The sequence below is a fragment of the Clavelina lepadiformis genome, chromosome 1, assembly GCF_947623445.1.
Source record: "Clavelina lepadiformis chromosome 1, kaClaLepa1.1, whole genome shotgun sequence".
Classification (NCBI taxonomy): domain Eukaryota; kingdom Metazoa; phylum Chordata; class Ascidiacea; order Aplousobranchia; family Clavelinidae; genus Clavelina; species Clavelina lepadiformis.
In genome coordinates this window covers 22,929,593-22,954,210 of record NC_135240.1, presented here as the reverse complement: position 1 = coordinate 22,954,210, position 24,618 = coordinate 22,929,593, and the positions used below count along the sequence as shown (strand labels likewise).

At 36.0% G+C, this 24,618-nt stretch overlaps 3 protein-coding genes across 4 annotated transcripts; 2 read left to right on the top strand and 1 right to left on the bottom strand.

Annotated features, from left to right (window-relative positions):
* LOC143444151 (venom phosphodiesterase CdcPDE-like) lies at positions 1–9,703 on the top strand. 2 transcript variants are annotated; one of them, XM_076943283.1, is made up of 22 exons: positions 1–82; positions 199–250; positions 1,409–1,531; positions 2,932–3,045; positions 3,208–3,268; positions 3,592–3,683; positions 3,938–4,017; positions 4,160–4,279; positions 4,635–4,807; positions 4,957–5,135; positions 5,224–5,414; positions 5,785–5,888; positions 6,449–6,527; positions 6,611–6,701; positions 6,814–6,980; positions 7,129–7,180; positions 7,344–7,519; positions 7,685–7,811; positions 7,901–7,978; positions 8,131–8,257; positions 8,360–8,534; positions 8,728–9,703. In XM_076943283.1, the coding sequence occupies exons 1-22, from the start codon at positions 59–61 to the stop codon at positions 9,058–9,060; spliced, it is 2,718 nt and encodes a 905-aa protein (XP_076799398.1). In that variant the 5' UTR covers positions 1–58; the 3' UTR covers positions 9,061–9,703. The 2 variants fall into 2 exon arrangements, with proteins under 2 accessions (XP_076799398.1, XP_076799399.1); XM_076943284.1 differs by lacking the exons at positions 1–82; positions 199–250; positions 1,409–1,531 and adding an exon at positions 2,427–2,854.
* Positions 9,617–15,646, top strand: LOC143444152 (venom phosphodiesterase 2-like). The gene is made up of 20 exons (XM_076943286.1): positions 9,617–9,758; positions 9,836–9,946; positions 10,117–10,174; positions 10,247–10,338; positions 10,734–10,813; positions 11,001–11,120; positions 11,206–11,378; positions 11,620–11,801; positions 11,903–12,093; positions 12,290–12,393; positions 12,575–12,644; positions 12,834–12,924; positions 12,997–13,169; positions 13,244–13,295; positions 13,433–13,596; positions 13,765–13,885; positions 14,053–14,130; positions 14,273–14,399; positions 14,473–14,647; positions 14,981–15,646. Exons 1-20 carry the CDS (start codon positions 9,677–9,679, stop codon positions 15,284–15,286), a joined length of 2,550 nt encoding a protein of 849 aa, XP_076799401.1. The 5' UTR covers positions 9,617–9,676; the 3' UTR covers positions 15,287–15,646.
* A 483-nt stretch (positions 15,647–16,129) lies between these two features.
* LOC143449585 (integrin alpha-1-like) lies at positions 16,130–23,727 on the bottom strand. Its single transcript, XM_076949853.1, has 24 exons — positions 23,651–23,727; positions 23,435–23,535; positions 23,195–23,337; positions 22,568–22,645; positions 22,342–22,492; positions 22,169–22,254; positions 21,481–21,738; positions 21,191–21,391; positions 20,956–21,095; positions 19,615–19,763; positions 19,365–19,519; positions 19,180–19,277; positions 18,970–19,092; positions 18,712–18,880; positions 18,478–18,621; positions 18,233–18,321; positions 18,044–18,136; positions 17,820–17,928; positions 17,569–17,688; positions 17,325–17,453; positions 17,106–17,237; positions 16,824–16,928; positions 16,530–16,658; positions 16,130–16,424 (listed from the first exon to the last, which is right to left on the bottom strand). The coding sequence occupies exons 1-24, from the start codon at positions 23,725–23,727 to the stop codon at positions 16,305–16,307; spliced, it is 3,099 nt and encodes a 1,032-aa protein (XP_076805968.1). The 3' UTR covers positions 16,130–16,304.
* Positions 23,728–24,618: the final 891 nt, after the last annotated feature.

The following is a 24,618-nucleotide window of genomic DNA, read 5'->3' as shown; positions in this document are numbered from 1 at the left end:
AGAGAATGTTGGTCAGGCTAGGATTTGATATCGTAGAACATTGGATTAGTATTGAAGAATGAATTCAACAAGGAAATTTATGGTAAGTAAAAAGACGCAGCGTAAACGATGTGAACGTAGCAACGTATGGTAGTTTTGTTATTGATAGGCAAATAATTGGTGCAGTATAACTCTTAATGCACTTGTACTGATTTCTAGATTTTTACGGGGTCCGTGGGTCTTCTACTACTTCAACAAACCTTGGCGCAATGTGAGTAATTATTATTGTGTCATGTTTGGTGATAGTTCATGGTTATCCCGGATAAAAGGAAATATATGGTTTTTTTCTGATTTGCACAGCCGTTTTATATGTTTCATCGCAAGATTTTTCTCCTTGTACTTCGAGATTTAGTAAGACTTTCGTTTCCATGTCCAATTTTGAGAACGGTCAACCATGGAAAGCCAGAGAAAAAGCTGGTTTCACTAGCTGTGTCGCGGTACGCCACAGAGCAACAGATATAGGTCATGCTTAGATTCGCTTTAGGCTACATCAATTACTAAAGTGGTACAGAACTGATATCTAGTGACCCATTAGTCCAGTTTATTAGGCAGATTACACAAGAAAATATATCTCGTTCATTGTCCAAGCAATGCACATGACTACTGGCACATACTCCGCGTAGAAGTGTTTAGAATGCATCTAACGATGTCTGCATCCCCACAAACCCCGTCCTACACCGCCAATGCAAAATTATTGTCTTCAAAATCTTAGGTAGACTGATAAAGATAAGAACTAAAAACATTTAAGATTCTGAAACATTTAATCTAGCTATTTTTAATGGTTACGAAAAGATAGGCGTAGTAACTTTACAAAATCAAAGCTTTGAAAACTATACCAACAAAACGTTTTCCGACTAATCGCATGTTTTCCTGTCAACAAGAGTTAAAGTTATCCCAGTACAACAAAAATTTAAAATGTGTCACTAAAACACAATTCACAACCCCAAAAAATCACATTGCTAATAAAATAAAAATAATAACAAATACGCATTGTTACTTGCATATTTCCTTGAAGAAATATATTTATTAGCTTATTTTTGGAACGTTTTGCTTTATTCATCTAGTTCAATATCTCTATAATATTTAGTTCAAAATACTTAGGCGTGTATAGTCACAAAATGTGGTGTCTGTGTCTCTTTATGTCAGTCGCCGCAATCAAACGGTTAAAGATTTTAATATACAATAAAGTAAGCAACAAAAGCTATAAGAACTTAAAATGGGCATAACCTGTAAAATATCGCCAAATTATGAATAAGAAGCTCTGGTTAATATACTTAGCGTATGTACTTTGTCAAGGTATGTCAATGCAATATGTAGCTAGAACTGATGATAGAAAAGTGAAATTTCCTAAGCTTTTTTTCTTTTTTAGCTTCCTGTCAAGGTCGCTGTGAAGAAGCCCAACGTCCCAAGTCTGCTGAATGTTTTTGCTACAGTCGATGCGTAGAATTTAATAACTGCTGTGAAGATTACAAAACACTTTGCAAAACTTCAGGTAGGAGCGTAGCTAATTCTTCCTAATAAAACGCCTGATGAACGTGCGCTGGGAAACGCACTATCAAATTCGAAACTGTTCACCATGGCCATTGAACAGGAGCAAAGGTCGCCTATGCCTTGCCGAAATACATTAGCACGGTAATCGATAGCGCCACAGGATATCTGACGTAGCGGAAGGTCTTTTTCGGTCGGGGTTATCAACGTGCACACCGGAGTTTTACAGACTTATAAAGGCTAATAAAAAAAACTGGCTAACTCGGCTGCTTAAACGCCGATTCATTAATAAACAAAAAATTGAGGCTTCAGTACCAAATTTGTTTCTTAACACGCAAGATTTCACCTTGAAAAACTGTCGTGGTGTCCACTCGGGCTGGATGGTAACAGACTGATAAGCTACTTAAAACATGTATTTATTTCTTCTCAAAACTCCCTTGTTATTTTGAAATAATTTCTCGTGAATTACTCTTTTTTCAGATCCATAAGTCATACAACTATTCAATGATTTATTGCAACTAAAGCTGCCACTATTTCATCGGAAAAATCGTCTTTTTGAAGCTACTTTTCACAGTTTCTTGTTAACCTCACTTAAATTTTATAGCATGGCAACTTGTACCTAACCTAAATACACCTTAATTCTAATCTAAATCTAACTCCAATAAAACCTTAAATAGCTAAAATTCAACTTTTTTCATACCCATTCTCCTAACCTAACCACCTATCTTTAACAACGGGCTGTGAGACCTACTTACGGTGAAATAGTCACTTTGAAAGTTAAATTCTCAAACGACGTGACTATTTCACCAGGTCACACAGGCTGTTGTTAAAGATAGGCGGTTAGGTTAGGTTAGGAGAATGGGTATGCAAAAAGTTGAGTTTAGCTATTTAAGGTTTTATTGAACTTTGATTTAGATTAGAATTTAGATTTAGGTTAAGACAGTGGTGGGATTCAGCCGGTTCGCACCTGTTCGTGCGAACCGGTTCTTGGAAATCTAATGACTTTGGCGAAGCGGTTGTTAACAAGCGTATGTATAAGTCTATATATATTGGCCCCGGGTCAATAAGGCATGCTGGTAGTGAGAGATGTTAAAATATTTAAAACTGTGGAAAAAAAGCTCTACGAAGCTTGCAAGGCAATAGGTTCAAAATCCCTTGAGCGTAATTATTTTCTCTCTCATTTGGCGAATGATGAATAAAATCGTTATTAATAAAAAGCAGTTGACGGTCAACTGATGAAGGGCACAAACATGGACAATAATAGACATCGCGTAATAAATTTCCAGCTCGTGAAGCAGACGAAATCTTACAACGAGCTTTCTTCCAAGTAAATGGGCAATTTTTAACTGGCTAGTTTAACGTTTTTTTTACAATGCAAAATCCATGATGGAACAATGTTTTCAGATGAAAAATATTACTGCAAGGGTGAGTGCGAGGTCGTGAGAGAAAAATGTAATTGCACATCCACCTGCATTGAGACTAAAACCTGTTGCTCCGATTATCAGCAATCTTGCCTTGGTAAGTTATACTTTTATACTGAAAATTCTTTTCCAGCAGTATTGAAAATTTAATAAATTTGAAGTTACAGAGTTACAGATTCTGTTAATTACTTTTTCAGTTACATTTCTATGTACAGTACTAGTTTTAAAAATTAAATTTGTTGTTTATTTTATTTCGAAGGTGAAAAAGCATGGAAGGACGAAAAATGCTCTACGCAACAAGAAATGACTTGTCCCACAGGGTAAATATATTCTGACTAATAGGCTACAGGTTTTTAAGTTGTGTTGTATTTTTAGGCTATAATTTGCAGCCTATATATACATTTTGTTACATGAAATTGTTTATTGAATTATTTGGTTGGTCGTTTTTACATTGCGTTTTGCAAAATTTCGTGTCACTTTGACAATTTTTTTTAAAGTGGTAAAAGCTATAGCTTTCCACAAACAAATACAAACCTAACAATGGACCACATAAGTTGCAGATAGCATTCTATTTAAATCACTCTATAATGAATGAAGACTGTTTTGTAGATAATCTAAATTTGACTTGAATTTTAAACCACAGATTCGAGGATCCACCAGTAATTCTATTTTCCTTCGACGGATTCCGAGCAGATTATCTGTATCGTGATCTGACGCCAAATATTTGGAAGATAGGTAAACGATGATATATTTTACATTTTATATACAAGTACATATAGGCCGAATGTATAAATCAAATGAATTGCCTCGATTCGCTATTGCGATGTGTGCTACCTTTACGTTCCATTTCAAGAGATAGATATGGTGATTCACTATGGTGTGTACAGTGTATAGCCTACATGTGTATATACATGTATCACCCTGTATATACCTGTGCTGTGCACATTGTTTGTATAGTTTTTATAAATAGCATTATGTTAAATTTTTAGCGTCCTGTGGGATACATGCTCCTTATATGAGATCCGTCTATCCAACCAAGACATTTCCAAATCATTACACAATTGCTACGGTATGGTAGAAAATATATTGAAGATAATCATTTGTTTGTGACTAAATGAACTAAGTTTTCATTTCCAGCCTTAAGGCTTTGAAAATGTCTTCAAAAATGTTGTCGCATGACAGCGCTTGATACTTATACTTTCTAACTAAAGGGTCTTTATCCGGAGAGTCACGGAATTATTGATAACTCGATGTACGACCACGAATTTGGTGCGGCGTTTAAAGTGGGAAGGACTGAGGCATTTAAACCACGTTGGTGGGGCGGAGAACCGGTAAATCCTCAGTAATTGTTTGTGGCGTGCTCTATGTCAAATTGTCAGCGGTGAACATGTTAATCCCAGTCACTTCAACTCAGGTTGAATAGTTTTATTACTGATAATGGTTAAGTTGACGAAAAATCACTTGAAAGAGTTTAACTGATATGGAACCGCCATATCGTTATTTCATCCTTCAGGCTAAATGTTATAAAGTAGAAGCATGGCACACGGCAGCGTTTACAGATTACTAATTTTTTAGATTGACATACTTCACAGAACTCTATATAGGCATACATTTTGAGCAAAACTAACATTTGTTTACAAACTTTTTATTTTGTTTATATTTCATTTGTATGCTACGACTTTCTAGATCTGGGTTACCGTTAGCAATCAAGGAAAGAAAAGTGCAGCATTCTTTTGGCCTGGATCAGATGTCAACATCACTAGGTACCCTGACTATTACTATAAGTATGACGGAAGTATCCTTAATCAGGATAGAATGTACCAAGCATTAAGGTGGCTTGATCTACCAGCTGAGAAAAGGTGAATTCAAAGTTTATTTGTAATGTAATTTGTGGTTTTGCTTTGTTTTAAGGTGGGTTTGTTTAAGGTGATTTTTTTTATGTTAAATACAATACGTTATGCAATAAGAATTTTGTGTATACCTTATGGTAATATACAAATTTTTCTAGGCCCTCTTTTATGACCTTGTATCTGGCCAATGTGGATTCGGACGGGCACGCTTTTGGGCCGACCGATCAACTTGACATTGATCTTGCTGTTGCCGATGACACGATAGGAATACTAATGAACGGTCTCAAGGAAAGAAAGCTTGATAATTGCGTCAATATAATTGTGTTGGCCGATCACGGTAAGTTATTCAGTGTAATTTTGTGAACATTGTCATAAACAATGTACTCCTGTATCAAGTAAATTGTTTAATATTTATGTTGCGGCAGGCATGTCCCCTATTAGCTGTGAAAGAGAGATTATTATCGGAGACTATGGTGTCGATTTAGCGACGATTGATTTTCATGGTGGACCTTTTGGTCGAATAGGCAAGAGTAGATCTTCTGCTTTCTGGAGCAAGTTCAACGCTCAAGAAACACACGATCTGCTTCGCTGCAAGCACGACCGGACCCATTGGCAAGTACGGCGAAATCTAGAAATGAGCCACACACGTGTAGAGTTAGGCGAACCCGAGCCCATGCGTTTGGCATGAACATCCTCTTTTTAAACGTTTTCACGCACTCGTACAATAATTCTTTGTAAAATTTGCTGTCATTCAAATTCTTAACGCATAGTCTATTTAGGTATACTTGTGCTACACGCTAGCCAGTAAAAACACTGTTTGTCTCAAACGAAATTCTCAGAACAACCAGATAAAACCTTCTTCGATGTGGCATAAAATAAGTTTATGGCCTTTATTCTTTACACCGCAGTATTTTTGTACTTGAAGCAATATGATCACGAAACGATAAAATCAAAAATAATTGCACAGAGTCAAATTTTATATTCAGTCGTTTTTGAAGTACCAGTACCTTCCGAAGCGCTTTCACTACGCTAACAACGACCGTATCGAGCCAGTACATCTCGTTATGGACGACGAATGGATAGTCCAGGGGTAAGATATAGTCGTACGTACCGCAATTAATCTAATCATGCATAAATGTACAAGGAAAAACTTGATGTAAAGTAGTGTCAACTGTGTGAGCAAGTCTAGACAAGTACTTACACAGCCCTTTGTACAGTGCACATGCAGATCATAGTAGCACTTTCAATAACGAAACTCAAAAAACGGTGATGGTGTGCTTTCAGAAAGTATAAATAGCGAATATAGGAATAGTTTGTAGTGCCCATAGATTTTTATCGTTTTATCGACTTCGTTTAACGTGTGTAGATGAACCCTTTGATCAAAGTTTTTAAATATCTGCCGACAAATCACCATGTTAATCGTCAAGCCAAGCAAATTGGAAGCTTGGAACCAAGTTAACCAAAGACAAGGCGGCGTAGTTGCCAACAAACCTTGCTTGATCGTCATTAGCATTTCACAAAATCCAAAAGAATTGATAAACGTATCGCGATGGCCTGTTGCGGATATAGCAGGCTTAGCAAAGCTGGAGAGAAAAAAGAGAATTTCTTTAAATTTTTTTATTAACTTTATAAAGTTTTCTTTTTTATTAGGAAGAAAACCGATAATATTTCTCCCCAATTTTGCAATCGAGGTTCACACGGTTTCGACAGCGAATACAAGAGTATGCATGTAAGTAAACCGTGTTCTCCAGCTTAGTGAAGACAGTATAACCCCAGGAAGCCAAGAAAAACTTTGTTTTTTCATATTTACAGGCATTATTTACAGCGCATGGTCCAGGATTTAAACGAAGCTACAACACCACAAAACCTTTTGAAAACATCGAGGTTTACAACCTATTGACGGGTAAGGGACCATCGTTCTGAACTAACCATCGGCGAAAGAATAGATCCTTGTTTTGCTTTTTAGTGTCAACGTGTTTTGTAATTATGGCCATTAAATACACTTTTCTTCACAGACTTAATGCAACTCACTCCTGCACCCAATAACGGCACACGTGGCGCTCTCTATCATGCCATGTCCAAGCCCCCTTCCCTTCCTCCATTACAAAGCCGGGAAGTTAAAAATCAGTGTCTTTTTCTTCAGTCAGGTCCCACAACCTCCTTGGGATGCAGCCCGTGTCAGGTTTGCTAAAATGTTGTCGTGCTGGTTACGGGAAGAAATGTGCTTAATGAATCGGCTTGAACGTTCAATTATGACGTATGCAAAATCCATGTCATGAAATTCGTAGAAAACCAAACTCTGAAACATTTCTTTGTGGTGTACTTTATAGGGTCTCTCGTTTTCGGTTGCAAATCAAAGACTAAACTTGGATAAAACCGCTGGTTAGCAGATGAGATATACTTAACCCTATGAACTTAATAGGCTAATTTCACTTCAGCTTCCGGAAATGTGCTTGTGTCAATTCTTATATTATATACGCTTGTTTTCCTAGTTGTTTTAGGCTGTCTGTGTGCACTTAACCTTAAACTTTGCAGTATGTTATAGCAAGTGAAGCTGAGACTTTGCACATGGCTTTTGGACGCCCTCAAGTATCAGCAGCTGGTGTTGCTGAACTTCAGGATAACATTAAGTATTGCTTGCTCACTCAAGTCGACTACGTCACAGCTTATGACCTTATAAAAAAGATGCCTGTTTACGTCACGTATACTTTAAGCTCAAAGGTACAGAATATAGATCATAGATAGGAAAACTGAAGACAAAACAAACATTATATTTTTTTAAGTTCAGGATTGTTTGTCAAAACAGCAATCGCATCAGGGTTCAGTGGCGATGCTTTTGCGTATTTCTCACTATTGTGAGCACTCTCGTTGTAACTTTGTGCTTAGGATCGGAGCTTGTCTTCACTTGGACCGTGCAGTCGTCTTGATGTCCGGGTTCCTTCTAAAGGTTCAACTCCATGCTCTGACTATGCCCAAAGCCAAACTATAACGGCAGCTTACCTTTACCCACCTGGTAATTAATCTTTAATATCTACAAATATTTTTGCTCTGAAGCTTTTTGTGAAACATCTATAATATTTCTGAAGTTAACAACCTTAACAGAGCTCTCCGACGGAGACGAACGATACGACGCTGCACTGATATCAAATCAAGTTCCCATGTATTTACCTGCCGTTACAGGTGAGCAAGACCAAGTCGAATTGCATCCAATTTTTACAACAAAGATCTTGCTACCAACAGTACACAATTTTTTATAACCTTTAAACACAACTGTTTGAGGTTAACCTTAATTATTTTTTCCTTCTTTGGAAACGCTTGAATGTTTTATTTAGTGTGGAATTATATGACAAGAGTACTGGCAGATTGGGCAAAGTCATATGGCGGTGTAAACGTCGTCTCCGGGCCAGTTTTCGATTACGACTTTGACGGGCATGCCGACACGATGGCCATTCTGCAAGCGTAAGTGGCACCATAGATAGCGTAAATTTAAGCAGCGCTGTTACTTGTTTTGGATACTCTATTACTTGTCGCTTTTGAATGCTTGAATGCTCTTCGGAACAGGAAAGGAAGTTTCTTGGACCGCGCAAAAACCATCCCGATTCCAACCCATTACTTCATGGTAATAACTCGGTGCTCGAAAGCGAATGTTGATTTCAACAAGTGTAAAAATGATCCAAATGATCTCGAAGCTCTCAGTTTTATCATTCCTAACTACGCAGTGGAGCCTTGTCATACGGTATCAACATGATATATTATTGTCAGAATCCTAACATAGCACGGTATTGCTGGATTGTATATTTACACAGTTGTTATACTAATGATATAGATTATAGAATATATACCTGTTTGGATCCAAACTGCGGCTTGACATTTTTCTAATACTTATGTTCTTGGAATTTTTTGGAAGTCTTGTTTTCCATCTTATTTAGAAATCTCAAGCCGAGTCCGACTGGATTCCGGGTACTCTGATCGAGCACGTAGCTCGGATCCGTGATGTTGAATTGCTCACGGGCATATCTTTTCTTTCAAGCTGGTTCCATACAAATGCTGCCGGCCAGGTTCAACGCTTGTCAGCCTTGCGTGTAAAGTTGCAGCTTCCGCAGTTTACCAGCCCTTGGCTGCAAGATTTTCGAAGCTCTAGTGGCAAATCTTCAATCCTCCTCTCGTCAAATATCATGACGTTGATTTTTCCACTGCTCTTACTTTTCAAATTACTCGTCTATTATGATACTTATCCGGAAAATAATTTTAAACAATATTAAGTGTTGCCATATGATTTTTCACAATTCGCATTTCGCGCAATCTTAAAATAGAAATCTTTTAAAACCTGTTTTGCTTCTATTGGTTAGAAATTACGCATTCTACGTCAACAACGTTTGTCTTCCGTTATCATTGATACATCTTCCTCATGAAAAACTTGTAGGTTTTGCAACTTTTTAACAGTTGTATTCGTAGTTATATAGGCTACCATAACATTCTGTTTTTGAAGATTTACAAACCAATCATGCGCCTTTAATTGACTCACTAATTGCTTACAAATGAATTGAAGAAGGTCATTTGTCACAAAAAATATCTTAAGCCGTTTACTTTCGGTCACTCTTTTGTTCACACACGTATAATAGCAGAAGTTGCAGCAACGATTATTTTGTTTGATGTTGGCTTAATGTTTAACTTGGTGTGTGATGCCCTGACAATTATTAATTTTCTTTTTCAAAGCGGAAAACCAGAACCACGTTCGCCGATTAGAACGAAAATCTGGTGATGTTCATCTTTCAGAAAATAACTCTGTTGTAATATTGCTCTGTATCTGTTTAGTCATTTGATGTGTAGTCCATTAGTTTTGGTTGAACGTTGATCCAATATCATTTCGGTGTAATTATGAGCAATACAATACCAGTTGCCATTCTTGTGCTGGTGATATCGTTGGTTGTGAATGCTTCTACGGGCAAAGCCGAAACAGGTTAAATGAACAAACTTGAGATACAATATACGCCATACAGTTTGCGAAAAGTATGTGAATAGTTTCAGTGTTTTCAGAAAAGTATCTGTGCAAGGGAGAGTGTGATGTCAGTAGAGAGAGATGCAATTGCACAGCCTCTTGCATCGATGACAAAACTTGCTGTTCCGACTACGAAGAAACCTGCCGCGGTAAGTCTGACTGGAAAATCACACAAGATGTGCACTGTAGCGGTTGAAACAATCTCAGCGGAAGTAATTTTTTTAATGGCATATAGTCGGTCGTATAACTGATATTGTAAATATAATGATTAGTTCCATACACTGTAGTAGCCTCCAAAAAACCAAACTGATTTTGATAGGTCAGCGTGCCTGGGCGGATGAAGATTGCGCAACACCTTCAAAGGATCAATGCCAAAAGTAATTTCTGAGAAGGAACAAACCATAAAAGTCTTTAAACATGCGAATATTTAGCTTACTGCTTATTTTAAGGTTTGACATTCCTCCTTTGATTCTGTTTTCCATTGATGGATTTAAAGCCGAATATATTTACCGAGAAGAAACACCAAATATTTGGAAATTAGGTAACTCGTGTAGTATCCTAGTTAAAGTCAGGCGTGTATTTATTTGCTAACGTATTTATAAATAATCGCAATGTACAGAAGTATAAGAATTATTACGCAATAAAACATTATCAATATCACTGCGTCTAACTTTAACTAAGCTAGAGCATAACGAGTATAAATTTATTTGTTTATGTTATAATTGGGATAAAAAAGTGATCGCAAAAATGGTTATTTGTGCTATTACGTATAAGCCATAGCCTAAATGGTTATAACATGTAATTGCTCGATTGTTAAGCAAAGACCAATCAATTACGTAAGCAACAAGTACACTGCTGTATACTATTATTATAGCAGTAATTTCTGTTCGGTAAAAGTTCTTAATGCGGTTATAAAACGATTTTGCTTGCATTTAGCATCTTGTGGTGTGCATGCTCCTTACATGCGATCGGCTTATCCAACCAGCACTTTTCCTAACCACTACACCATAGCCACCGTGAGTATAGGGCTTGAGAAAACACATGTGCTCTCGTGATTAGGTCAACCAATGTTTGACATGTAGTAGTAAATTATTGGGTACACAAACAGTGATGCTTCGCTATGGACAATGGATCGATGCTTGTACAGTATACGTAATAAAAAAGAATAATGGATTCGATAAATGCCATTTGACTTTAATTCAGGGCTTGTATCCTGAAAACCACGGAATAGTGGAAAACTCGATGTATGATCACGATAAAGATGAGGAGTTTTATCTCGGGTCACCAAACACGTTCCATCCGTTTTGGTGGCAAGGAGAACCGGTTAGTAAAACAATGTGACAAATAAAAACACAATTTTCTGATATTCCTGTAAATTAGATCAGTTTGTCTAAATATTCATCTCAAGATCTGGGTCACCACAAGTAATCAAGGCAAAATAAGTGCTTGTTATTTCTGGCCTGGATCGGATGTCAACATCACCAGGTATCCGGACTATTATTATAAATATGACGGAAGTGTTCCGAACGAGGAGAGGATGTACCAAGCACTCGAATGGCTTGATCTTCCTGCTGACAAACGGTGAGTATTGTATTGGCCAAGTCTGTGGTGTTCAAACGCTGACAACTTTCAATACACCGTCGTCGTAAATATCGCTTGTACCCGGAAACTCTCTCATGTTTTTATTTAAATTGAAGTTCTACTAGTAACTTATTGTAAATATCTTCTGGGCCTTTTTATTTACTGTATGTTATGTATACATATACGCATATGCAAGTCACACATGTGGCACATATTATACCTGTTGTGATTTTTTTGTTAGACCGAATTTCATGACTTTGTACTTGAGCAATGTGGACCACGCTGGTCATGTTGGGGGACCCGACTCTGAGGAAGTTGACCACGAGCTGGTTGTAGCCGATCAAATGGTCAGTATATTAATGAACGGACTAAAACTGAGAGGAATTGAAAACTGCGTCAACATCATTATATTGGCAGATCACGGTAAGATAAGTTTCATGGTTAAGAACACACTTTCGTCAAAAACCTGAGGACCACGAGTTTAAAAGTGCCCATTTAATTTGCAATTATTTTTTCGTGAACAGGAATGACACCTCAAAGTTGTGAGAGATTGAACTATATAGACCAGTACGGGGTTAACATGGATTTAGTCAATTTTTATGGAGGTGCTTTCGGGCGTGTAGGGAAGAGTAGAAAGAAAAACTTGTGGCCACAATATAACCCGATGGCCATCAAAAAGCAGTTGCAATGCACTCGAGAGGAATCACATTGGCAGGTAATACAATATTTCTGTATATTAACATTTTGCTTGGACTAGTGTTTAGCCTACACTTTACCATAAAGATGTTTCAAATAATACAATATACTGGAGTTAAAATTGCAATTATCTTCTTTGGATATAAAGAAACACCAAAAAACATATCTCTCCGCATGCGCCCGTATCAATTAGCAGTGACATGTCTCGTTTTTAGGCTTTCCTTAAATACGAGTATTTACCAAAGCGTATGCATTACGCTAATCATGAACGAATTGAAGATGTCCATTTGTTGATGGATGACGAGTGGCTTGTTGGAGGGTAAATAATTTTAGATTTGTGATTTCCAATTTATGTTGTATCAACTACGATACATACATGCTGAATAGCTTAATTTGAACACTAACAAAATTAGTCTAATTTTTGCAAAACAAAAGAAATATAGGACAGTTCGCAGTGACAGCCGATCTTACAAGGTTAAAAAGCATTTTCTCTTTTGCAGAAAGTTCAACACCACTACCTTCTGTGATGGTGGTATGCACGGTTTTGACAATGAATATAGGAGCATGCATGTAAGTTAACTTTCATTGGATCTATTTTTGCAAAAAAAAACCAACAGCCATTCTGTTTGAGGGTTTATCAAAATGAATTTGCAAGTTTGCAGACAAGCTTGCAAGCTATATAATGTGTTTTTGGTATTACAGAACTTATCTAATGTTCTAGTTTGCTGATCGTTTGTTGGCATATTTCTATTTTATTAGGCGTTATTTACTGCTCACGGTCCTGGCTTCAAACAGAAATACAACACCACAGAACCGTTTGAAAACATAGAAGTTTATAATTTAATGGCTGGTAAGACAACTGACTCAACTGAATACCTGACACAGTAATTTTAGGGTATTCTACTCTAAAGATATTTCGCAGATTTACTCAATCTCACCGCTGCTCCCAACAATGGCACAGTCGGATCATTATATCACGTGATGTCCAACCCGAAGGAATTAGAAAAAGAATCAAGCGGATCAGATGAGGCTCTTTGTATAATCCCTGATCTCAACTTGACTGCTGTGGACAATCTGGGATGTACATATTGTGCCGTAAGTATATGTATCATGGGATTTGATGTTCAATTTTGTAATATGTCGTGAACCAAACTGGATATCTTCTATAGGGACTATCCGAAGAAAAAGCAAACTCGAGACTCGTCATTGACTTCGATCAGCGTGAGTCAGTGGACAAAACGTTTAATTAAAAAAACAGTCTGCACTTACTTTATCGCTTTGCAGCATATGCTGATTGTTTAGACCACAATCTAGTAAGTGATAAAAATAATTTTGATTTAATATTTTCGTGGTTTTAGAGCTCACATATAGGGATTTTCACATGCCTTATGGTCCCCCGGCCATATTTGGTCATGATGATAATATGGCCTGGTTCTGCGTATTTGCTCAAGAAGATTATACGTTTGCTTTTGAGTTTGAAAAAAGAACTCCTCGATTTGCTTCTTTTACCTTAATGGATAAGGTAACGCTTGAGAAAGATAGCAGGCCCTATTGCGTAAACCATGTTGCTTACCGTGTTGCGTATATCTCATACAAATATAAAAATACCCGTCAAAACAGGTAATATTTCATTTTTTAATTATTATTGCAGCGATGTTTTTTTTTCGGTTAATCCTTTTTTTGCTTTTAGGAGCGCGATTTGATCAAACTCGAAAAGTGCAGTCGTCCAGATTTGCGCATCTATTGGGCCAACCAAACAGCCTGTACTTCGTACAATGAAACAGTCTTACAAGGGTTCCTTTACCCATCAGGTACAGTGACACAGTTATGTATACCCTATAAACACAGCGTTTTTTACTACGTAGTTTAATTTTTAGTAAACTGTCTTTAAATTTTACCAACTCTAATTAATCAAAACACTCTAACTTACAATCTTCATAAACGTGTTCATTTAACGTAACAATATTTATTCTTGAAGAACTTTCTACGGGAGATGCCAAACAAGATGCCGTAATAACTACCAATACAGTCCCGATGTACGCCCCTGCTTTAAAGAGTAAGTTTCAAATATTATTTCAGTCCTGTTGGACTAAGTTATAAGCTGAGTAATTTACCAGTCGTTGATGAGTTCATACAAGTCATAGTTACAATTAAAAATATTTGCTAACATCTTATGCTCATGCATGTTTTACCTATAGTCTGGGAGTACATGACACGAGTACTGGCAGGCTGGGCGACATCGTACGGCGGAATCAATGTTCTTTTTGGAACAATATACGACTATGACTATGACGGTCACGCGGACTCTTACCCTGTTATTTTAGAGTAAGATGGAAAATAAAATGCATACATCAAATATTTGATAACTACAACACTTTTACTCTGTAACGTTTTTCAGGAAAGGAAAATTTGTTGATAGTACACCAATGCCCACACATTTCTTTCTGGTGGTAACGAGATGTGTAGATTATTCAAACGAAAAGAAGAAGATTACAGACTGCATGACGTCGCCTACAGACATAGAAGTTATTAGCTTCATTATACCAAATTACGCGGAAGAGCCTTGCCATACGGTACATTTATAGCTGATGGAGCGATAAAATTAAAACTGTATTTTGATACTTGTAACAATAATGCATTGCTTAAACAGTTCTTAATTATAAATGCAAAGGTTCAATTTTGCTTCAAGTATAAACCGGTCCATTCCAGCAGAAAAAAATCAGTTAAACCAAAATTGATATATAGGCAAATGTTGTACGTTAATGTTAGTGCGTTTTTATTTCAATATTTTACTTATATAACATTTAGAACAATGTTGGATGCTCTACTTTTAATTATTTCTGGTTTAAAAACATCTTCAGCTGTATAAAGAAAATTAATAAGCTCCAACTGTCCATTTTTACTAGAACGAGCAATCAGAATTTGATTGGATTCCTGGAACTCTAGATGAGCACGTCGCTCGCATCCGGGATGTGGAAATGTTGGCAGGAATTTCATTGTTTCCGACGTGGACGCGCTCCGACAACCAGGAAGATAATTTGTTTGCATTAGGTGTCAAGGTTCGGCTTCCACAATTCACAAGCGAGTGGCTTCAAGATTTCCTCACTATCGAGCCCCCGACTCCTGGAAAAGGTTCTGTTTTTAACCCATCTACAGTCTTACTGCTCGGTTCTGCTTGGATTTGTACTTTCTTTAACATTATTAACTTTTGAGCATATATAGCTAATGTTATGATATAATTGAACGTCTGTCAAACAATAAAAAATAGAAGTATGGAAATAGTTTTCATTCTAATAATGTAGCTGTAAATCAAAACTAAAAGTAAAATGAATTATTTAGATGTCATATACATTTATTCAATAAAAGATTACTAAATGATGAACACATCAGTATATCATTTAATAGTAGCAATTGAAAATAACAAAAAGGAAAACGGACGAAAATATATTTTAAGTAATTCCAATGAACAAAGCTATATCAAACCGATTAAAAAATAAACGATATTTTTGAAACAGTTAAAACTGCTGTGTTATAGAGAAATCTGAAGCTGCATCTTCCAGACTATACAGTAAGAGTAAGTCATAAAACGTCTAAAACAGCAACAAACGGAAAAATCTTGAAACAAATATAATTCCCCTATAGGCTTGTATAAAATATATTTTTAGCAATAATATTTTATTTTTAAAATAATAATATTTTTATAATAATAATATTTTTAAATATTTTAAATATTTTTAAAGAGCGGCACAGATTGAAAATTTATCACTATTTTCTTTTATCAAGAACGTTTTTTATTTTAAAATTGTACAAATATTGCAAAAAAGCTGACTTGTCATGATGAATTACGGCTAAATAATAAAGACGTTACAACTGCGCAAAAATATAAACAACTATTAGGCCTATACACGAAAACAACTTGCCGAATTAAACAAAAATTTTCCAGTATTTTACTTATAGAAAACATAAATATTTATGACAAAAAAAATTGTCCACTTGAAACTTGAAACTATGTATAACTGGTGTATATATACACTTGAAACTGGTGTATATATACACCAAGAAAATTGGTGTTTATCAACAATAACACAGAAAGATCTATCAAACAGATACAATGAGATTCTAAGAGCTTAACCCTGTTCGTTGTCAACACTTAAGTCTTTGTAACGTGTTACTCAGCAGCAAGCTCTATCCAGTCAGCGAAATCAAAGTAACTAAGCATAACGAGGTTCCTCATTCTTCACATGAACGTTTGTCGTCGTTCGAAAATACATCGCTTTCATTTATTGCATTCGCTTCCTGCCATTGAAGGTCTTGTTGCAAATCTTCGTATTTGTTTTTGAAAAAACCATTCTGCCAACATATATTTGCATGCTTTAAACTCAACTGAATTGATGTTGCTTGTTTTTACATACTGTTTAATAATCTAGCTTCAAAGTATTTTGTTTAACTTTTTACCTTGTACAAAATTATCATAATCACAATTAGCAGAGCAAATGCTCCTCCGCCTGCAGCAATGTAAATCCACGACTGATCAACTGCTTCAGGTATGACTTCTTCGACATATAATTTTGCCGTGGTCAAGCTCTGAAAATATTTCTGCGATTAACTCTCAAAAAAATGTTTTACAACAAAATTTTAAACTTTATCAATCCTTATCAACATTTTGATATGGCAAAAGATATGGTGACATATGCTATAAGAAACATTCAATTTAACTTGTTTTGCTTAGCTACTTGTATGAACATTTACTTGGTAACTTTGATAGGCCGAACTTTTGGCCGTATCGTCAAGAATAAGAGGAGAGTTTATGGTGCTGACAGAGAATTCTGACCGAAAACCAATTTCACTTAGATTCTGTCAAATACATTTCCTTTCATCAAAGCAGATTAATCTTAAACTGCAAACATCTTGTTTATACTTTCAATAAAAATATAACTCATGGCCTGAATAATGTTGGAAATAATGTTGATAACACAAAACAATTTTCTGAATTATAACATTATAATATTAATTACAACAGAACTGTAATACCGAGAGCCGCAGCGAAGACGTCCAAAGACGAAAAGTGGCTGTCATTTCCACTTTATCTTGAGCTCCCAAGTTTTCGACGACACAGGTGAAATTTTCGCACAGGTGTGAAGTCTGTGACGTCTGACTGCAATCCTGATTGAGTTTAAAAAATAACAGCATATAGGTTATTGTGGTAAATGAAAGTAACAGAATGTCAGTACTATAATGATATATACTAACCAAAACTGTCGACTCTATGGGGTTGAGGTTGACTTGGTCAAAAATACTAGATCCATTTCTTGTGTTCCTAACCAATGAGAGGTTGTATTTGTTGACTAATGACTTGTCACACGTGCAGCCAACATTTCCCTGTGATGAAACCGGTTTGAATTGATTTTTCAACGGAACTTCAACACCAAAATTAAATGCATGGAAATTTAATAAAAATCAGCTCTTATCACAATATGTTTCATAAAAATCTTACATCAAGTGATGTGCACTCAAGTTGGTACAAATATAAAAGCGGATGATTCGATGTGAGATAACTGGGATAACGAAGCATTAATGTTGAACTTGGAACGTTAGAATACCCCAAGCCTTGAACCTATAAGTAAAAGCAAAGAAGGTTTTCATTCCAGAAAGCAAACATACGTAAATTACAAGCTTTGTTATCTATGCACGGATATGTTCATGCCTGCAAGGAGGTTGAAAGATAAGATTTTGCATTCCTTTTACCTCATAGGAGATCTTGACATCGGACGTTTCGAAACCAATTTCCTGAACTGTGTAAATTGTCCTGTTTTCTTCAGTAAAATTATACTGGATAATGTTTTCAAAGTTTGTACTGGGAACAGGAAAAAGTAAGGCGGTTTAGCTCAAAGTATGTTTGCAGATATCTTAAAGTGAAAGAGCGGTTTGGCCACATTAAAACCTTTCCGCAAATACAAACTCCTTAATACTTTACGGTCCGGATGTCAGCTCTATATTTTATGGAGATATCTTTTTCGAAGCTGTTATCTGTTGGATTCTTATCGTTAGAGAGTGCAGAAGACCTGAAAAAATTTAAACATGTATAAGCTCATAAATATTTATAACAAGATAATGCAAAAAAGCCGTAAAATGTTAACCTGAATTTTTAATTTACTTACGACGTGTCAGTTAGTACTGTGACCCTGACGCTTCCCCTGTCGCCAATATTTCTTAAATTTGCTTGCGATAACTGGTATTCGAAATAGCACTGCCAAAACAAAAATTTATTATTTGGGGCAAAAGTGTTCACAAAGCAAGCTATACAAATTTTTTTGTTATAATTATCAATTATGCAAAATTCTTTTTTGTAAATTGCAAATTAAAATAGGGCGAAAATATAAACACCATCCCTCCCGTCACCCACCCATTCCATTTTCGGAAAAACGTTTGAAGGATAGTTGCTGAATCCAAATGACAAAATTCTGCTGTTTACAGTGTCGTTTCTCGGACCAGGCTGGTTGTCAGTCACGCAGCTTCCTTGAGAGTTGCTGGCACTTGATGCTTCGATCTAATGAAAACAGTTAAAAACACATAACGCACCAAACTATACAAGACGCTTAACTTAACTTACATATACAGTAGTTATCCAGGCCGTTACCTTTACGAAACTTAAAACAGAAGAATATGCAATCGTCGCTTTTGGGCTAAATGCGTGTTCTCCTGCGTTAGTGAGGTTAACTTTGACAATAACAGGTTTGCTTGCTGTATCGGAGGAAATCACTAAGATGGATCCACCGTCCGTGATATCACTGACAGTACCGTTGTTTCTGTAGGAAAAATAACAAGATTCGTAAATTCGTGTGTGTAATTCAACATAAGTATGCTTTTGAAATACAATGTGTTAAACTTCAAGTACTTGTTAACACTGAATAGTGGCAGCGTTACACGAGCGTCTACTTGTAGATCATATTCGCAAATCCCGTCATCACCGCAATAGTTCGTGAACATGGTCGCATCAGAAGCGAAATGGTTTGCGTCTCTATAGTCCGAAAACGATATGAAAAAAGGTTTTATCATGAAAAAACTCCACTTTTTAACTTTAGTTCAAAACGGTGGCGTTACTTACGGTGCGGTTATAGACGAAAGAGAATTTGGGCATTGAACCTCTGGCAGTCCGTAAGTCATCACAGCTGAAATCGGAACTGAAGTGTTGACCAATTGTTTCTAAAAATAAAAACAAGCAAAGCATGTTAAGGGATAACCAGCCAACCATCCTTATTGATTAACGCCTGTAGGCTAAATAATACTGACCTTGGGATACATTATAAATGTATCACACGCTTCCACGCCTCTTAGCAAAGTAGTTCTTTGCTTTAAAACAGAATATCCAGATACTGAAGAATTTACATTTTGCCGTAATTCAACACGTTGCAAATTTGCATCCACTGTCAAGTTGTAGTCTACATCTAAAGTGGCACAAGAAACGGCTTTTATCAAAATTCTATAATGTTAAAAAAGAAGATATTAAGTCAAATTATAAAGCGGCCATGGCATCACTTACCAACTGAATCTTCCACCGATTTTCCATCCACAGTAAAACACGCTCTGAGTTTCAGACATTCTTTGTTTGGATTTGCGAAACATTCAAATGAGTCGAAAGCTGAGGAATTAAAATGGACTCTTCCATTTAGAGAAGCAACGGGGCGCGTTCTGAAAGATTAATAAAAGCAAATAAGCTTACAAAATGATAAATATAAATAAGCTTACAAAATATGTCAAATAATCGGCTAAGAAAAATTTAAAACGGTAATATTTTTTCATCAGGTTCAAGTGGTTTAACTACAAAATCACTTGTTATTTGTTGTAAAATCCATAATTAAAATATAAGGTTAATTCAAATAAATTTATACCATTTTATTTATATTTATTTAAATTCATATTATTTTAAATAAATTACAAAGAAATCAAAATAAATTTTCAAAAATTAATAAAAATTCGAATTAGATTATAATTATATCCAAAGAAATAAAGTTTATTAGAATTAAAATTCATTACAAAAAAACTCAAATACATCAAAAATATATTTAAACAAATTGGCATTTATATTTAGCACAATATATTTGATATAATTTATATTAACTAAGCTTTCACCAAAATCGGTATTTGGCTTTAATGGCCATTTTGCCTTTTATTTAGAGTCTAATTTTTGGCCAAATAATGGGTCTAAATATCGTCCCATGCAAGAATTATCATTATTTATAAATTTTAGATTAGTAGCTGCCATTCAACTTAACAAGTGTGTTATGAAAGTAATGAAGTATTATGAATAATGACAGTTTTAGCAGTGGACGTTTTTGAAACCCATCATTAGGGAAAAACGACGCCATTTAATCAGCAAAATAACCTTTATAGCCAATTATCAAATATTTTGTGCAAGCTTAGTTTATATAAATTATATATGTCAAATTTAAATAAACTAGTGCAATATTTTTGAATATGTATAATATTTGAGATTTTGAATGTAGTTCAGTGTTTACAAACATTATTTTGTTTGATATGATTAATTCGAATTTATCTTAAAGTTTTAAAATTTGTATCAATTTTTTATAATTTATTTAATAAAATTGAATCCAATTAAATTGGTATAAATTTATTTTAATTCACCGGGATTTTTATGATGTTATTTAAAGCTATAGCTCTTAAAACAGGTAGCAAGTAATTTTATAAATAAACCACTTGAACTGCAAATAAGTAACCAGGTAAATGGTAACCACCTTCGGCTGCGAATAAACAACTGAATACGTAACCAGGGACCCGGTTACTATACCTTCACGCGGGTTCAGCCAAAAGCTATGCCGTTTCGCTAAAAAATTATTGACTAATATTTTTCATCAAAGTTTACCTGAATAGAACTATCGCGTCGGACATGGGTGCCCCGACCAATAGGTCAGGATACAAATTTCCATCCACGTCTATGTCGCCTTGAAGAGAAAGACCAAAATATTGAAGCCTAAGACCAGTGAACGAAGAGGCTGAAATAATCTGCGAAAAACAATTAGACGAAATGGGCTTTATGAAATACTGCAATACACAGTAATTTCAGGCTTAAACAATCATATTTTATACGCCAGTTATACTTGTTTCACATCTGGATTAAGACCATCGTTTGCTCCATGGTAAATGTACACTTCACCCTGGTTCGATTCTGCACAAGGTGCCGCTATGGCAACGTCAATAAAGCCATCGTCGTTCAAGTCGCCTGCAGATGCCATGGTCGTTCCAAATCGACCTCCCCTTTTATTGCCGTTAATTTCCATGGGGTGGTATGTGCCGTTGGACTGTTTCCAAAATTATAAAACATTTCGTAATGTTGATAAAATATAAAAAAGTTATTGGTAAAATGCTCAAACTTTAGTGAAAAGCTGACCCATTTTTCCACGGTGTTGCTTGGTTGTGAGATGTAAACGAAAACCTTTCCTTCGTCGTAGCTAGTCAACGAATAAAGTGGTGCACTGACCAGCAAGTCATCTTTTCCATCATTGTTGAAGTCAGCGGACAACAATGCTCCGCCAAAGTAACTTCCTATGCTTTGATATCTGGCAGAGCAATCATTACAGTAAAAAGGTCGCAAGGTTTGTGCACCCTGGAACGAGCTGATGGCTGGCTTGGATTCATGTAAAAGCACCTGTGTAAAGATGAATGTGTTGTATATTCAGCCAGGAAAAAGCGTTATGGTTCACAACAGATTTGCATCAATGCCGTGAAAAGTGGCAAAACTAATAGGGCTTTAAACGTGCATCAAAATAGTAGGATATAACTTTCTGATGACAACCAGAACGACTAATTAATCCGGTTTGTTTACGCAATAGTTTGGTTATATTCTGCCGATAGCGTATTCCTTCTCATACAACGCAGACTCAGTTCTAGCGAAACCCAGGTTAAAACAGTAAAGGAAACACTCAGTCAAACGTGTGTGAATGACACACACACATTATTTTCTGGCTTCAAAAGCTGCTTTTAAAAGAATGTATTATATGCTCTATACCTATACGAAATTCCCAAAGAATTCAGTCACATTTTGTCAAATAAGTTGTAATCTACGCTAACTGTCGTACAGTTCCATGGCTGTAGTGCTTTGGAGCTCCAGCTGCCACGTATTCCACAGTTCCACCGTTGAAAAAGCCGCTGGTGATGGCATAACCTAAAAAGAGGTTGCTGCTACGACGGGTAGTTGTAGGAAAAGCTGAATTATCCCTGTTATAAGAAGCTCACTGACAGAAACTCGTACCTAAATAGGAATCAGCTGTTTTGTTCAAGAGTGTAGAGTTAACTTGGTTGGCATCAAACACATCGGCAGTGGGGTCGTCGACTGAATCGTATTTTACGATCGTCCCTCTCCAACCGTTTGCTCCGACAGCACCAAGATATAAAGCGCCCTCCTACAACAAATAACCAAACTGCATGTTTTTTCCGTAAACAATGTTAACAAGTTAAGTAACAAGAACTTGACGAACCTGGGAATAGTGACCGGATAGTCCAAGTTGTGCGTTTTCCAAAGTAAGATCTACTGCGCCACCACCTGAACCGTCATGGTTGCATAAAATATCACAAAAAATGTGTTATGAAAGAACGTGATTAATTATTATTTACCAGAAGTATGAGACACACAACACGTTGTAAAAAATAGGCGGTTTGGTTTGGAAATGAGTATGCAAAAGTTTATTGTAGCCATTTACGATTTATTTGATTTTAAATTTATATTAAAATGCATACAGATTATAAGGTCAGAGTACTGCATTATTACGTTATAACATTTTTAAATTACATCAACACGAAACTCAAATTAAATCGAAATAAATAAAAATCAAAATAAAATTAAAAAAGCTTCAAACGTACGATTATTTCCGCTAAAATTTGACATTCAAGAGTAAATACAGCGGAAGAATTTTTGATATTTTTGTGGCTTTTAATATTGTTCCTGCTTTTTATAAAGGTTAAGTGTGAAACATAAAAGGCAGCATAATCAGTCTAGCTGTGCGGCCGTTAGATCAAGAATGACCCTGGCAGTTGTATGTGATAAGAAACAAAACGTCACAAAGCTTTACTGTTATAGTTGTCTGTCAGGAAGTATTGAACTTTACCAAGTAGTGGTCGTTGGTTCCATTTTGCTTTATCAAAGTCATTCCCAGTCCATCGGTTTTTCGTTTTTGGTTATCGCCAATCTTCAACATGGAGTCGTCCACCGCGATAGAACAATTGACATGGTTTGAATCTGCTGGTTTACCTACATAAACGTGAAAATTACAAACGAACCAGCAAATTGCTTGCCGCACTTTGCTTCTGCGCCATTTATGAGGCTAATGCTATCACTTAAAGATTACCAGAAAGGTTCTCTTGCGTCACAAGGCACTCGAATATTGCGCCATTTGCTCCAGAAATTTGACTTGAGCCCTTCGCGTATCGCGGCGCCCCGGCAACGACTCTGAAATAATTAAACCCTGCAATAATGCGGAGTTATATAACAAGCTAAAGCGTTTCTAATTCAATGAAGAAACAACCGTTTCATGCGACTGAAGGCTGAATTAAAATTACAGTACCTCAATTCATTATTATCTTCAATGCTTGCGACAAAGTTATATCCAGCGTACATGGAGAAGTTTTGCGAGACCGCCATGCTGGATTTGAAATCAATCAGTAACAATGACTCTGACGGTGTTACTTTAACAATATATCCATTGCTCGCTGACAGCAGTGCCAGAACTGAACACGCATAACTTATGACGACAGACAGTTTTAACGCCATAATAACTGCACGATTCAGTAAAATACCTTACCAAACAGCAAATAATATCAAACTAATACTTATCGACAACACCTACTGCACCAACAAAAGCATATGATCTTTCATAATTGCGTTAAGCAAAATGGTGAAACCTAATCTGAAGGATCGTTTGATATGCTGCTACTGTATCTGTATTGCATATATTGTAGGCTTGTACTAAACTACGCAAACTTACGTCGTGGGTGGCAGGAATGATGTATAACTTTTTGTCACATGTTGCGTAGGTGCGAAGCTGTATTATACAAAAAAATACGTGGGTTACGCAAGTTGAGTATTGTATACCTGCAGCAAATAAGGCCTGTTTTCTTCTTAGTTTTTCACTGAAAGTATACTACATTTTCCTAGCGGTTAATCTAAAATACCATATAAAATTTACACTTATTGGTGCAGTTTCGGCTATTTTGGTCCAGTAGTTTTAAAGGAAAAAAATAACAACATTTTATTTATGCAAATAATGTTTGCTTTTGTAGGCGTGGCTTGTATGTTGGTTATAAAGTGCATCAGTAACATTTGAGTCTGAGTTTCTTAAACATTCTTAAATAAATTTTTTTACATCTTAAACAATTTAGACACTTGAGGAAACTGTTTCGATTCATCCTCGCTTTGATAACGACAAATGTTGTTTGAAACACGTCAGCTTTGCAATTAATGAAATGTTTAGACCCGCTTTTGTGGCGTTAGTTGCAACCACTTGGTAAGTAAAATGTGGCCCAAACCTTACTA

Bases quoted from the DNA above. Each gene is read 5' to 3' on its own strand.
- LOC143444151 (XM_076943283.1), top strand. From the start codon at position 59: ATGAATTCAACAAGGAAATTTATG. The intron at 4,280-4,634 runs GTAAATCCTCAG...ACGACTTTCTAG, and splicing joins GTTGGTGGGGCGGAGAACCG to ATCTGGGTTACCGTTAGCAA. The intron at 6,981-7,128 runs GTTTGCTAAAAT...TGTACTTTATAG, and splicing joins TGGGATGCAGCCCGTGTCAG to GGTCTCTCGTTTTCGGTTGC.
- LOC143444152 (XM_076943286.1), top strand. From the start codon at position 9,677: ATGAGCAATACAATACCAGTTGCCATTCTTGTGCTGGTGATATCGTTG. The intron at 11,121-11,205 runs GTTAGTAAAACA...ATTCATCTCAAG, and splicing joins TTTGGTGGCAAGGAGAACCG to ATCTGGGTCACCACAAGTAA. The intron at 12,925-12,996 runs GTAAGACAACTG...GATATTTCGCAG, and splicing joins AGTTTATAATTTAATGGCTG to ATTTACTCAATCTCACCGCT.
- LOC143449585 (XM_076949853.1), bottom strand. From the start codon at position 23,727: ATGGCGGTCTCGCAAAACTTCTCCATGTACGCTGGATATAACTTTGTC. The intron at 17,238-17,324 runs GTTAGTATATAT...AAACTCAATCAG, and splicing joins CCATAGAGTCGACAGTTTTG to GATTGCAGTCAGACGTCACA. The intron at 16,929-17,105 runs GTATTACAGTTC...TGTATTTGACAG, and splicing joins CGTCTTCGCTGCGGCTCTCG to AATCTAAGTGAAATTGGTTT.